General features: G+C 41.2%; 2 protein-coding genes across 4 annotated transcripts in view; both read right to left on the bottom strand.

Moving 5' to 3' along the window:
- Positions 1–9,247, bottom strand: part of LOC136773666 (dentin sialophosphoprotein-like) — a 29,157-nt gene extending 19,910 nt beyond the window's left edge. For both annotated transcript variants that reach the window (XM_066727479.1, XM_066727478.1), the window contains exon 1: positions 8,890–9,247. In XM_066727479.1, coding sequence (XP_066583576.1) covers positions 8,890–9,216 — 327 coding nt within the window. In that variant the 5' untranslated portion in view covers positions 9,217–9,247. The remainder of the gene's footprint in view (positions 1–8,889) is intronic.
- A 280-nt stretch (positions 9,248–9,527) lies between these two features.
- dos (daughter of sevenless) lies at positions 9,528–13,392 on the bottom strand. Of its 2 annotated transcripts, none has more exons than XM_066727488.1 (5): positions 12,869–13,392; positions 12,453–12,581; positions 12,188–12,374; positions 10,981–12,113; positions 9,528–10,854 (listed from the first exon to the last, which is right to left on the bottom strand). In XM_066727488.1, the coding sequence occupies exons 1-5, from the start codon at positions 12,947–12,949 to the stop codon at positions 10,609–10,611; spliced, it is 1,776 nt and encodes a 591-aa protein (XP_066583585.1). In that variant the 5' UTR covers positions 12,950–13,392; the 3' UTR covers positions 9,528–10,608. The 2 variants fall into 2 exon arrangements, with proteins under 2 accessions (XP_066583585.1, XP_066583586.1); XM_066727489.1 differs by lacking the exon at positions 12,869–13,392 and having other exon boundaries at positions 12,188–12,286; positions 12,358–12,374; positions 12,453–12,573.

The following is a 13,392-nucleotide window of genomic DNA, read 5'->3' as shown; positions in this document are numbered from 1 at the left end:
CATTGTTACTTCACCCTTTGTGGCGCTGTTGTTTTAAGAATCGTTTCGCGAAGAATTTAATTTTAGTTTCATCGTTATCGATTGTTGGAAGAGTAGAGAATCGATTAATTGAGTTTTCTCGGTTTCTTCCGTGATTCATGGGGAACCACTATTGTATGTATGCACGCATCCTGGGCTCATTTGGAGGAATTGGACGGTGAGGCTTGTAATTCGATAGGGGGGACAAATGAATGGGGTGGAGAAAGAGAGAAAGAGAGAGAGAGGGGGGGGGGGAGAATGATAAGAGCAAATTAAATTAGACTCGACTCAGTTGTCTTTCTTTCCGTAGGCTCTTTAGTGCAACCTCAACTCACTACGGTTCGTCGACCTTATCGATCCAATAATAAATAGACACGGCTGTACACTGCCGACGCAACTAATTTCTTATGCCTATTGCTTCGCCTATTGCATAAACTCTTTTGGTATAATTACAGCTCTATCCTATTCTTCGAAGCTATAACTTTGGTTTCTTCCCAGTCACTTTCTCCGTCCACAATCGGTTCCCTCTTTGTTGAGCTACCTCTCTTTCCTGTGTAAATGTTTTTCTTACTAATAAAAGAGAGGAAGAGCACACATTCCACTCGAAGGTTAAAATAGGCTTTTTCTCCCAAGTGAAAATAGGCTTTTCGTGGAACAAGATAAATCAGTCAACTCTGGCCTAAAATAGCTGAAATGTTTCCTGTGACTGCAGCGCCTATACGAAAAATAAAAAAAAAAGGAATATATTTTCCTATCTTTCTTAAGTTTGTCTCCATCTTGCTTTCGTCTCATGAATTAGCAACTGGTGGCATCTGTGCAAACCTGACACCTTCGTCAATTTTTTACAATATTTTATGACATCCCAACTCATTTGAAGATTCTATAATATTTTTAACAATAGTTTTATTGTTTGGTAAGAATAACGAATTTAAAAGAAACAAGAGGTCAACTTGACACTAAGAAAAAATCCCTTATCTCCCAAAAATTATTGTCCTTCGCGTATCTTGATTAGTTTCACAGCTCTATACTATCTTAAGTAATAAAGAACCATGTAGAACCTACTTAACACTATTTGGGATGTCGTAAAAAACTAAAGAAGAGGAAGATGCTAGTAGGTGAGGTGCCAGCTTCATAGAAGTAATGCCTGGTCCAGAGAAATAAGCACAATATACATATAGAGAAAATCAGTCTTGTTGTATTTCTTCTCTTGGCTAGTTTCATCCACTATGGCGATCTACCAGTGATTTCTCAATGTCTATACAACTACCCAAGAATCGTTCAATCCTGATCAGAAATAGCAAAGTTATTTCCTGCGACTGCAGCAAGCACGAAAAATAAAAAAGTAGGAGCATTGTTTTTTTCCTTTCTCAAGCTCAGTGTCTCCCCCTTTCCACCGCCACGCGAATTAGCAACTGGTGGTGGTGGCCAAGCAGAAGACATAACCTAGACAACGATCCGCGAAAGTCTGACTCACTGGAACTTTCCTGATCAGCGAGTTCTCACCGGTCATTGTACTCTCACGGCGATCAAGAATAATATTTCAAAGCAAACTGGATGATCTCGCGCACGTATAATTCAACGCAGAAAGATTAATTGGCATTGGACTGCGACTGTGGGACGCCTCTGATAAAGGAAAATGGCGTCGGCAAACCTATAAGTGAATTTACTCAATTTGGAAAAGAAGCTGCAAGCTGCTAGCAGTTACAAGGGTCGAGTGGATTTTTGGCTGAGGATCGGAGGCTTCGAAAGGAAAATGAAAATAATGTTCAGATGACGATAAGACACGCGCGAGGAAATCTGAGAGCGGCGCAATTTTCTCAGTATAGCAGACGTGTTAAAAAGCGAGCAAGAGAGCCCGTTGCTTCCTGACCTTTCTCGAGGGTCGATGACACTGGTTCGCGGTTAAAGGGACACGACGCCGACACTTTTCTTGTCCGCATTTCGATGAAAAACCGCCTAATTGGATCCGTTACAAAGAAACGTTTCCTCAAGGTTTAATAATGAAATGGAAAACACTCGACTCACGAGGTAAGAAGATTGTTCAAAGGATTACCAGTGGAGAGTGGTAAATCGACACAGAGGACGGTACAGTGGACGATGAAAAGAACACTAACGGTGCTTCTCCTCGGACACCTACGCAGCAGCCTCTCAAGTACACCCTGAAATGTCTGAAAGCTGAAGAAAAAATGGCGTGCACTTGGCCCAGATCTTTATTGAAATTCATATTTATATAATAGTAATACTTCATCATCGGGCCGATCAGAATCTTCAGAGTTGTGTTATAGCAGCTTCCGGGGTTAAAAGAAGTAGGAATGCGAGAATAAATAATACATGAAATTATTCGAGTCTGCCGGCGAGACGTCGAGAGACAGGGACTGGCTGAATGGCTTTTCTATGCTCGTTTGGCAGGACTTTGCCGGCTTTGCGCTGATCGGCTATCTCGCGTCTTTAACGAGGAATGCCGGTCGGCGAAAGATCGCTTCCCCGAAGTCCGGCCACCACCACGCACACAAACACACGCGAGCGCGCACACACTCACGCTTTTTCATCATTTGTAGTGTTTTTACCTGCCGGCATTGCTCAGACGATTCCCTGAGAAACGTGCACATTTTCCAGACGACTGAAATATATTTATTTCCCCCCAACTATTTCCCGCTCCACAATTACCGTTCGTTGCTAGACACGTTGAAACGCCAGCCATGGAGTTCGTTCGAGTGACGAAAATAGCCGTGGGTCACCGGACGGTAAGGAAGGAAGCAACATGCAGCACACTTACTAATTTATGCATTTTCTCTATTTCAATGAACACTGTGGAGATGACACTTAAAACGGCCCAAAGTATGTACGTGAGAAACCGTTTATCTCCATAATTATTCGAGATATTAAATGTTTGCATAAGACATTTGCGTCAGTGCAAATAAAAAGTTTGGGAAAAAAATTAGCTTGCAAATATTTTCTACCTTCCCTAGTTACAGTGATAAACGTTTTATTTTCTGCACTGAACGTGTTACGCGACTAACTCTGTATATAGAATTATTGAAAAATTTCATCAGCCGTGTAGAGTTTCCTGAGTAATCTGGGATTTCCAGGGAAGGCTTGGTCCGATAGCAATTAACGCAGCAATTAGACGGCCAAGGTAGCTCTGGCAATTGGTTCGAAATTGCAGATGCCTCGTTGCCGGAAGTTGGCTCGTTCCGCTGCAAAATGGGTTGGCAGGAGAGCTGAAGAGCCAGCCGCTTTTTAAGGATTTCTGAAAACTTGGTAATGGTATGACCGAGATATTGTTGCGAACGAAAAGACATTGATATGGAAAAAAAAGAGCGAAGAGTGTAGCAACTGCGAGAAGGTTAGTGATATTTTGTTTATATTTTTGTTAGGAGAAAAGACTCTATTGGCTTTCGAGAAGGTTAGCGATAGTGGAGGGAAAACGGTTGGGTTGGTGGCGCTAGTGGCGTAGTCACGCCGACCATGGCGCCCGAACCGAACCGAACCGAAGTCGTGACCGATTCCTCGGTGGGAATCCGCCCTGAGATCGACTCTCATACGCCTGCAGAGTGCAGGTCGAGAATCTTTCCCTTTCCCTTTTCCTCCCCCCTCCAACTTCACAGATTTGCTTTAGCGTTCCTGTCCGAACGATCGTAACCTATTCCAAACGAATCGAAAATTTCTTATGAGCTTTATTTTTGGAAACGAAGAAGACTGAGACTGCAATTTTGGTTAGTCGTTTCTAACGAAATCGACTCGACGTGCCAACGTATAAAGGACAGTGACCCGAAAAAGCTGGTCTGCACAACACGTTGCTATTGCTGTTGTTGGTAAGCGTTCAGGGAACGATCGATAGTCGTCTCTATCGTGTCTAACGCCTTTCGAGCACCTGCGACGACCAACTTCCGGCCCCTGTGTGAAAAGCCTTTGGTCGCGACCGCCACCATCACGTTGCGATGATTCAAATTCCCTCGAGCTCAGAGGATCGATCGATATTGCGGACTTGATTCGATCGATGAAGCATGGTGGGGAGATACGTGGGTAGGGGAGTGGGGGGAAAGAAGAGACGAGAAGCGTGTTGGTACACAAAGGATCCGTAGACAGGATGGAATGTGGGTGCGCAGCGACGTTTGTGTGTGGTAGCGTGAAACGCCAACTGCAGCGTCCGGGAAGCCAACTGATATATATAAATATTTGCTTCCCTAACCCCTCTACTTCGCTTTCCAGTCCGTTCTCTAGCGATTCGCTCGTATATACTGCCTTCGAGAAGCGAAAAAAGAGAACTATTTTTTTTGCATGGAAGAGATGCATAGACGGCAGGCAGTAGCCCGCTCGTTGCTCACTCGGACACGCTCTGCTTATACTGCCCCCCCCCCCCCCAACCCCTCCTTACGTCCTAAGTCACAGCCTCGTTAGGATATAAATAAAAACGTAACCCTAGTATTGAAAATATAGAATAGTTAATTTGGCGACGTTCACAGTTCGATGCTTCGCCATGAAGAAAATTCCCACGTGTCCTGGCAGGATATCCTGGCTCCTTGAACACTCGCCGTATGGTTTTCCTACTTGTTCACTCATTCCGAATGCGGTTCACCACGAATTCGATATCTCAGCGCGCGGATTGATTTCGAGAGGAGATTACAGGGCCCCTTGGTAACCGATCGAGTTCGAGATTTCCATACTACCTTAAAGTCTAGAAAGCAGCCTGGCTGTGCAAGAATGTTCCCGAACAAGCGAAAAATCGACTTTTCAACACTGTTTCGGTTTACAAAACAACCGACTCACCGCGCGAGTAGAAAAATTTCTCTCTCGATTAATTACGCGACGCAATTAGCATATTTCCGTGATGTAACCGAAACGGGTTCCTATACGAACCACATTTTCAGTTCTCCTTTCCCCGTTCGTCATTTATTTATACTCTACATCAAAGTGAACAGTGTTTCGAACGTTAAACGTGACTTTCCTCGTGATTCGGCTCTGATAAAATTACCAGGCTTTTCGAGAAATAATTTTGGGTATTTCTATGCGACAGGAGGAGAGGAAATCGTTAAACTGTCATGTAAGAAGAAACGGGTTTCGTCCCGCTGTAGAAGGAAGCCTTGCCTGCTGCCATTACCGTTGTAAGAGTGCTCAGGGCCGTATTACGTAAGATACTGACCGAAGAGAGCCCAATCGGACCACCACCACCCCCACCACCATTACCGAAACCAACCAGTTGCTCAATTTCTCTTTGTCCAATGAAAAGACGCCACCTAAAGGAGTCTAGAGGAGAGACATTTATGATCCTTTATTGTTCTCGAGAAGCTTCGGTGAAAGAAGGATTTGCCAACAATTTACGCAGCTTTTACAATTAGTAGTGACAATTCTTTAACACTAAAAGAAACAAAAGATAACTTTCAACTTTTTCCTTTACGCTTTTCCAGCCACCAATAAGAGCTGGCGCGAAAAAGATGGCGGCAAGTAAGCAAAGGTTAGTTTTGATTTAGAGCGCACTCACACTTGACAGCAGCACAGTTGTCGCGCAGCTGTCGTGTGTGTTTACACCTGCTACGACGTGCAAAGACACGTTAAAATCATTCGAGCGTGAAGCGTGGATTCCGCGAGCGAAGCTCGTTAAATATCTGGTTACCGCGAATAAATTAGGAAAGAAGCTACCACCGATGGGTTTTTCAGAGGTTAGCTGGCTATTAATTATTGGCCGTAACGAGAGCTGCTAATTAGGCTAATGAAATCCTACGGTGAATATAATAAACGGAATCGGAACGTAGCTACGATATCGGGAGAGCAACGAGTGTATCGAGTATAATGAAACGCATCGCGCGCGCACGGAGAATCTTCCCCCACCCCATTCTCAATTCCCCCTTATAGCCTATTTCCATTGCAACCGTCTCATCGAGCAAAGGTGGGATGGGAGGGAGGGAAGTTGTGGAATTTTGCTGACGAGCACCCCCCGTTCGAGTTCACTGGGCCAAACAAAGGCGAGTCGCGGTTGAGATTCAGCTGGCGAATCCTTTCGTAAACATAATAAACACTTACGAAATCTGAAGCTCGCGTTAATTCGCTCTAATTTTCACTCTCGATCGACTCAAAGATTGCCCCGCGATGCAACTGTCTCATTTCGAATTATCGCAACGGTACGATAAAACTAAAATTCTGAAATTAGTCCTCCCCTGTGTTGTAACTCTCAGAGGAAATTGATAAACGAACGAATGACAGGAAAATGAGGATAAACTAGGTCGACGGAAGTTTTTCACGAGAATTACTGTCGATACTCCTCCAACTCTGGCTGGTTAACGATCGAAACTCTCGCCTATGCCCCTTTGTAAGTATATACATTAACAAAATAGCTGGATTCACCAACAACATATATATCATGCTAGAGAGAAATATTTTTCAGATGATTCGAGCGAACTTGCAACTTTGACCGTGTTCCGATAAAATCAAACGTGAGTCGTATGAAATTATCGCTGGATCGCTATCGCTAAGATTCATACACACAGTTCGACTGTAATCCGTGTGCGTATATGTGGTATTGGTATAGGAAAGACCATGTTCATCGTGGCTACGCGCGCTTTTCTTCGATCGGAACTGGTTCGCGGATAAGGTCTTTAACCCTAAATCCCAGCCTCGCAACTAGAAATTCCAAGGATCCCCGAGTTTCAAATCTCTCTAATCTCTTTCAGGATTCATCGTAATACCGTGAATAAGTTGGCTCGAGTCGATTCTTGTGGCGAACAAAGGCATGGCTTGTTTACGATAGATTCGAGATTACCGAATGGAGGTTAGGAACACAGTTGATTCAGGTGGCGCGCGCATCCGAGGTACGCGCCGCTCGCGTTTATTTCTTATACGAGCGTCTTGATGAGAGCCATCTGTTCGATGCTTATGTACTTCACTGCCAATTACCGCTCGTTACTGTCAAAATTGTTATTGCTCCTTCTTGGAATGTCGCTCTGATAAAAAACTACCTCGCCGAAATAATTACTACCCAATTAACAAGCATACGTATGGTAAATAGAAAGAATCGCTATGATTTGGTTAGTATTGGGAAAACGGTGTGTTTAAGAAAGGAAAAAACTCGTTTGCAGTATAAGCCAACGGATGAATCGGATTTGGTCTCTTTAAGGACGTAGTCAACGGAATGCAAGCGCGTGTACCATTATCAACGGCCAAGATAAATAATGGGTTAGCGAGGCAGTCGTGAGTATGGCCAATAATTGACGGATGTAATTACGCGTAGTTATTGTCTGGATACTCCTGGCTAGATTATACAATAACGCTCAAAGGTCGACCCAGGAATTCTTGCAATGCCAATTTGCCTAACTGCTTGCGACACCCTGGAAAAATGTCCAATTTGTCCATTTCCATACCGGGAAAATTCGAGCCGGATTTAGAATGCTTCAAAAACCCCGAAGAATCGCACTATTTACTTTCTCGTAAGTCGAATAAATGCAGCGAACAATGGATTATGAAATTTAAGCTTGGATGCCACGAAAGTTTTTTTCATCCAACTTCTCGCTGGGTCGATCGTCACGCTGAGATAGGGAATTATTTAGGCGGTGGAATAAAAAAGTTTTGCGTAAAAATTTTACTGGTCAAATTGGACGAGAACCAAGAAAGTGTGCAGCGGGAAGATTTGAAGGGATTCAAGGTTCCAGGATATTGCAAATACTTGAGGTTGACGAGATAGATCCAGCGAGTTCTTTGAAGCGTGGGAGGTTGCCTTTTACAGGTCGATGTACCTGCAAGCAACGGAGACAGTCCCAAACCGGTCCTGGGAAAACATATTACAAAAAGTTCAAGTGTACCGAAAAAGTAACTAAGAATTATTGATTCCAAATCTTATCTTCTTGGATCCTCCCCCCCCCCCCCCCTCCCAGTCTTACTATTTTCAATAAACATTGAAATAGTTGAGTAAAAATCAGAGCTGTATAAAAGGAAGAAAATAAAACAGTTATGTTAATCGTGTGGTTCCGCGTAATACCGTATTGACGAAAATAATGACAGCTTTGTTAGGTGTTAGTAATTCACAAGGGAGATGCAAAAATCAACGAGCAAACTAAGTGATTATTATCGTGAGAATTTCTTATTTTATACGCGAGGAGCAAGGAATTGAAATCTCGCAATTTAGCAGCAATAACGCAACAACAATGTGAGGAATTATAATGAGTAGATGTTGCATGCACGAGAGAAACCGTAAACATTCATTGTTACGCTGACGAAACCTGAAAAATATTCTTGGGAAAGAAACTGTAACGAATGACCATTTCACTGATAAGTCGCTTCAAGGAAGATATTCGTGCCCTTTTCACTGCTGCGGAATACAGATCTTGGCATCGAGGAAAAACGAACCTACAATTACGTTACTTCACAAATACACAGTAATTAAATACAGTCATCTGTTTATGTATAATTTTACGTTTTGATATATGTAAATAGCTGGATATAGCTACAATATATCAATAACAACTATATAGTCATCTTTTGGATAATTTCATTCAGTAATGAAATGAGTAAACAACACCAGAATATCGAAGATCACGACGCAAGTGGGCGCGAAACATGTTTATGGCAGCTCAGTCTAAACTTTTATTCAATACGAATAATTCATGGTCTTTTTAACTATCGTCGCTCATGAATATACAAACAATTTATTCATTGCGCCTTTGAAAATGGTAATTTGACATTTTCAATAACGCCATTTAGTAACAGTGCATGAAATCCCGAAAATTTCACTTGAAGGCTCGTGACGTCACAGGATTATTTTTGAGATGGTGGACCACGGAGCGCTTGAACGATCTTCAACAGGTGGCTCTTGCTTGGCATATTTCGGACAACCGCAATTTTTTTATCAAATGACGAAAAGCAGTAGATTAGAAAATTTACCTTGAAGGATGATCTGCTCCTTAGGTCCAATCTGATGTATTCGTGGCACAGATGCTTTATCACTTGCGTTAGGTATTCCAATAGCACGGCAAAATAACACTGGCTATTTAAAAGTGTAGCGCCAACACAGAACGAATAGTTCCACACAGAATGAATGGTTTTTCGATGGAGTAAATTATAAAGGAAAAACGATCCACAAGATTTTATTATACGAGTTAACACCGTAAACACTGAGAAGAACAAAAGAGCATGCGACACTGCTGAAATTTGTAGACAAAACACGACGCACGAACGACGACTGTTGAGCGAATAGCGAATGAAACTCATTTACCGATGATGGGTTCCATACCAAACCCCAACCCCCCCACTTCTCGCCATCTTGGAAAGCGCGCGAATCTGTCCCAGTGACCTCTTCGACTTTACACTAGCGACAGCTAACGTTTACTATACGAATCAAAAATATCCTATAACCAATTTTCTTTCTTACCCGAGCCTCTATCGGTAAATCCGAGATTTATCGGTAATATAAATTGTTCGGGGTGTTGAAACGATTGAGACACAACAACCAGATACAACCCTATCACACTGTCACAGCTTCTTTGTAATTGATGTATATTCGTTTAATTTTATAAATATTACACAACATAATAATGTAATTGGCTACATTCATATATAAAGGATCAACCCAGCGGGATGGAATGACAAAAATATTTTTTTTTTTGAGGTATAGTCTATAAAATATTTTACAATCAATTTTACAAATTCTTTGTAACATAAAAGATATGATTATCGTCATTTTTGATATGTGGCATAAATTTCGATGCTACACCACCAAAAGTATACATGATTCAACTTTTTTTTTATTTAATAACTATCATTAACTTTTTGGTTCATATCAAGATCGTACTCTCAAAAAAAGAAGATTAGTGCATTGATCTGCCTAAACTATATTGAATCGAATCTCTGTTAATATAATATATAAAATGTATATAGAATAACGATTCGATTCTTAGTATCGTTACAATATTGCATTTATAAAAATAAAGTTAGAATATACTACATACAATTTCATGCAATAAAAATGTACACACTTATTTCATTATGGCTTGAACAAAAAAAAAAACAGTTTCTCTTGCACAATTGTAATATCTTACATGAATAAGTTATATCTGTTACATAAATGTTTAAAGCCGCAGTGTATTTCAATTACTTTTGTACGTGAAATTTTTGTATATCTGCAAACTGTGGCCACGCCATAAAATACGTACTTCGTTGCATTGATTTAAAATATTACCACCTATTCTTATACTTATACAAATTTTAAATCAGAATATGTACTTAAACATAATAATACTTAGTTCGCTAATAACATCTCTTTTCTTTCAAATAAGTGCCAAAGTAGATGATTTTTCTATCTTACTATTTGCATACATAGCTTTACATTACGTTTTTGGTCCATTTAGTATTGCTACACATTATAATATAAAATGCTTATGTTGCATTGCTTGCAGCAAAGCTAAAGTAACTTTTGGAGATGGTCTCTCCAAAAGTAAGTACTGCTCTCCGCAGTCTCTTAAATAAAACATACCGCACTACCGCAGAAAAACAGTTTTAGGACACTAAATGCAATACATTTCAAAATTGATAGTTCAACCACAATGACTTCTTAGATATTCTCATAAAATAAATTTGCATATTATAAACTTAGGAGTTCTTACGCTATGTAAATTCATCAGTACACTGCTTCCTCTCTTCCTCTACTCTTTGTCTGGTACGATTAAAGGCCTCTGTTTTCAAAAAGTCCACAGTTTTATACACTGTTGTATTTGGTGGAGATTGAGCTGGTGGTAAAGCTGAAGAAGCAAAACTCTCGGAAGCTTCCAAATCGAGATCCAAGTATTGTAGCACAACCAAGCGCCGATTAGATGCGGGGATAAACGTATTGTTTTCTTGATAATAATAAATCTGTAAATTATTATGTCGTGTATTATTTAAATGTATTTACTTAATCTAGAGGTAATGAACTCTCTTCCAAAGAAAAAAATTGTATCAACAGAAAATCATAGAAATCAAGAATAAGGAGTGACCAACCTCTTGTTTGTCCTTCCCATTATTATCATCGTCCGACGCTGAAAGATGATACGCAGGGTGCGTGTGTGTAGGCGGAGTTGGACTTGGAGCAGCTCTGATTCTTCCTCTTCCCGGAGGAGATGCCAACTGCAAAGGATTTTCCATCGGGGATTTATTCAAAGGAGGCTTGAGCTTTCTGTTGATGCTTGGTGGTTCAGCTGGTGAATTCTCGGAAGATCCAATTTCCGACATAGTAATCACAGGACCTGGTGACGGCTCATTACTGATAACTGAGGTAGAGTCGCTAGTTTTTCTACCCGGTTTCAATTCCCTATAAACAACAGGTGGCAGAGGTGCCATTGTTGTCGGAACGCTGTTGGAGCTATCTCTGATGAGCGGACTTGGCAAATTAGAATATGTAGCAGTTGTCGAACTTTCAGATCGAGGACTGGAAGGCTCATCATCATGGAAATCATATCTAAAGACTCTGTCGTCCACACTCGACGGTGCTGCATTTGTGTAACAATGCCTAGAAGATCGTCCTATGGTGTTAGTATTATTATCAGCCGTTTGGCCAGGCTGATGAGATCTCGGAAAATCGTAAGTTTCATCCGTTATTATTGCTGTGGCAGGCGTTGATGGTGCAGGAGTAGCAGGAGTGGTTGGCTTCGAACTATCTGTAGTACCATCTAAATTAAGGTAATTATGACCTGGATTTTCCGGCAACATGTGAGGAGGTTTTGGTGGCCTTGGAGGCACTGGGACTTGTTCCGTAACGGGCGGTGCTGCTGAATCTACGATTCTAAGTTTCCCAAAACGTTTCCTTACACTCCAAGAACCGATCTCTCCTTCACCAGTTGACTTTGATTCACCGGATGATGGAAATGTTTCCCAATTTACGCTAGGTACTGGTGCCGTCCATTCGTCATCAGTAAAAACACTCTCTGCGTCAGTAGTTGTTGGAGACCTTGGTGGTGATGGTGCCAGTCTCCTCGGAGCATCGTAATGCTCTTGCACTTGGCCCATTGCAGAATTTAAGGAACTAGTATCAGTTAGACGACGTCCAGAAATGCATTCACTGATGGGGATATAAGGGCCAGATATCGTACTAATTGGAGAAATTGGAGGTGATTCTTGTGACTCAAATGGAAATACTGAAAACAATATGTTTCTTTCTTATATAAAAGCCATCAAATTGAAAAACAAAAAAACATAACCACATTTTTACTTTGACATTGTTGTTCCTCATCTTGCGTATAAGCTTTTAGCCCACAAACTTGACACACTGCATCTACCCATTTATTCATATCAGCCTCGCTCTCTGCAACTAAATAGTATGTTCTTTTTGGTGTCTTCACATTGAACATATATTGATACTTCTGTTTTCGATTTTCAAACCTCAAACCTGCATCAACCTATAAACATTAAGAATGCGAGAGTAATGATGTTATTCTAATAGGAAGCTATACTCAAAGAGATTTATTATATTGTACCTGCTCGCATTGATCTAAATCAATTCTGCCTTTTAATTTACGGCAACGCCTGTCAGTGTAATATTCTAAAAAATATTGGCCAGGCAATTCTCCACTGTGTCGCAGTGCAAACCACCTTTTCCTCCATCTCTGCAATGTAAAAAATTCTCAAGTGAGCGGAATATTAATAAAAGGGAAATATTTATATCACAGTACAATAGGATAGGTTAGGATTCAAATATTAGACAAGAGTGATAAGCTGCACGACAAAAAGGTAAAAGTAGGTTAGGATGGTAAAGTATAATAAAATTTAGTAGAGTAGTCTCTTGTACATTGCAAGAAAGGGCAATAAACAATGAGAATATCAAGTGAAATGCATGATTAGAAGATCGAAAAGGTTGAAAAAACCGAAGAAAAAAAATGGTTGTATCACTCACTGCTCTCCAGAGTTTTGTGGGCGGTGATTTAATGAGCCATCCTTCATGAACGATCTCCTGGGTGGATTTCAGCACCTCCATGCTTCTTCAACAATTAGACATTGTCGTTAAACGAAGAAAACCACGGACATTTGGGTCGTCGTCCATTTATCTATTTTTGGATGATCTGAGATCTTTCACATTAACCGAGCCAGCGTTGCCACCTTGCCACACAGTTATGAAAGGAACACTCGACGACTCGACCACACGAGTTGTCACGGGCTGCACTCGCTGACTACTGGAGCAAAAACGTCACTCACTGCCTCCATTTTACCAACACCAGCGAGTCATAAGTAAGTTCAGAGTTCAGTTCAGTTCCCTGCCACCGTATCTACACATACATACATACATACACTTTTCTCTCACTCCTACTGGCCTGGCTTGCCTTGTGGGAACAACTTACTTTCAAGGTTTCTCAATTTCTGTACTTTGAATGGCATTCGGCATTGCGTGCTCGCTCTCAGCCTCTCCCGTGGACCCGTTCT

Source organism: Prorops nasuta, unplaced genomic scaffold, assembly GCF_024137725.1.
Source record: "Prorops nasuta isolate Cenicafe-Biocafe unplaced genomic scaffold, Cenicafe_Pnas_1.2 PNAS00005, whole genome shotgun sequence".
Taxonomy (NCBI): domain Eukaryota; kingdom Metazoa; phylum Arthropoda; class Insecta; order Hymenoptera; family Bethylidae; genus Prorops; species Prorops nasuta.
The sequence above is the reverse complement of the archived record's forward strand: the minus strand, read 5'-3'. Positions and strand labels throughout refer to the sequence as shown.

Bases quoted from the DNA above. Each gene is read 5' to 3' on its own strand.
- dos (XM_066727488.1), bottom strand. From the start codon at position 12,949: ATGGAGGTGCTGAAATCCACCCAGGAGATCGTTCATGAAGGATGGCTC. The intron at 12,582-12,868 runs GTGAGTGATACA...TTTACATTGCAG, and splicing joins CCACAAAACTCTGGAGAGCA to AGATGGAGGAAAAGGTGGTT. The intron at 12,114-12,187 runs GTAAAAATGTGG...TATTGTTTTCAG, and splicing joins TGAGGAACAACAATGTCAAA to TATTTCCATTTGAGTCACAA.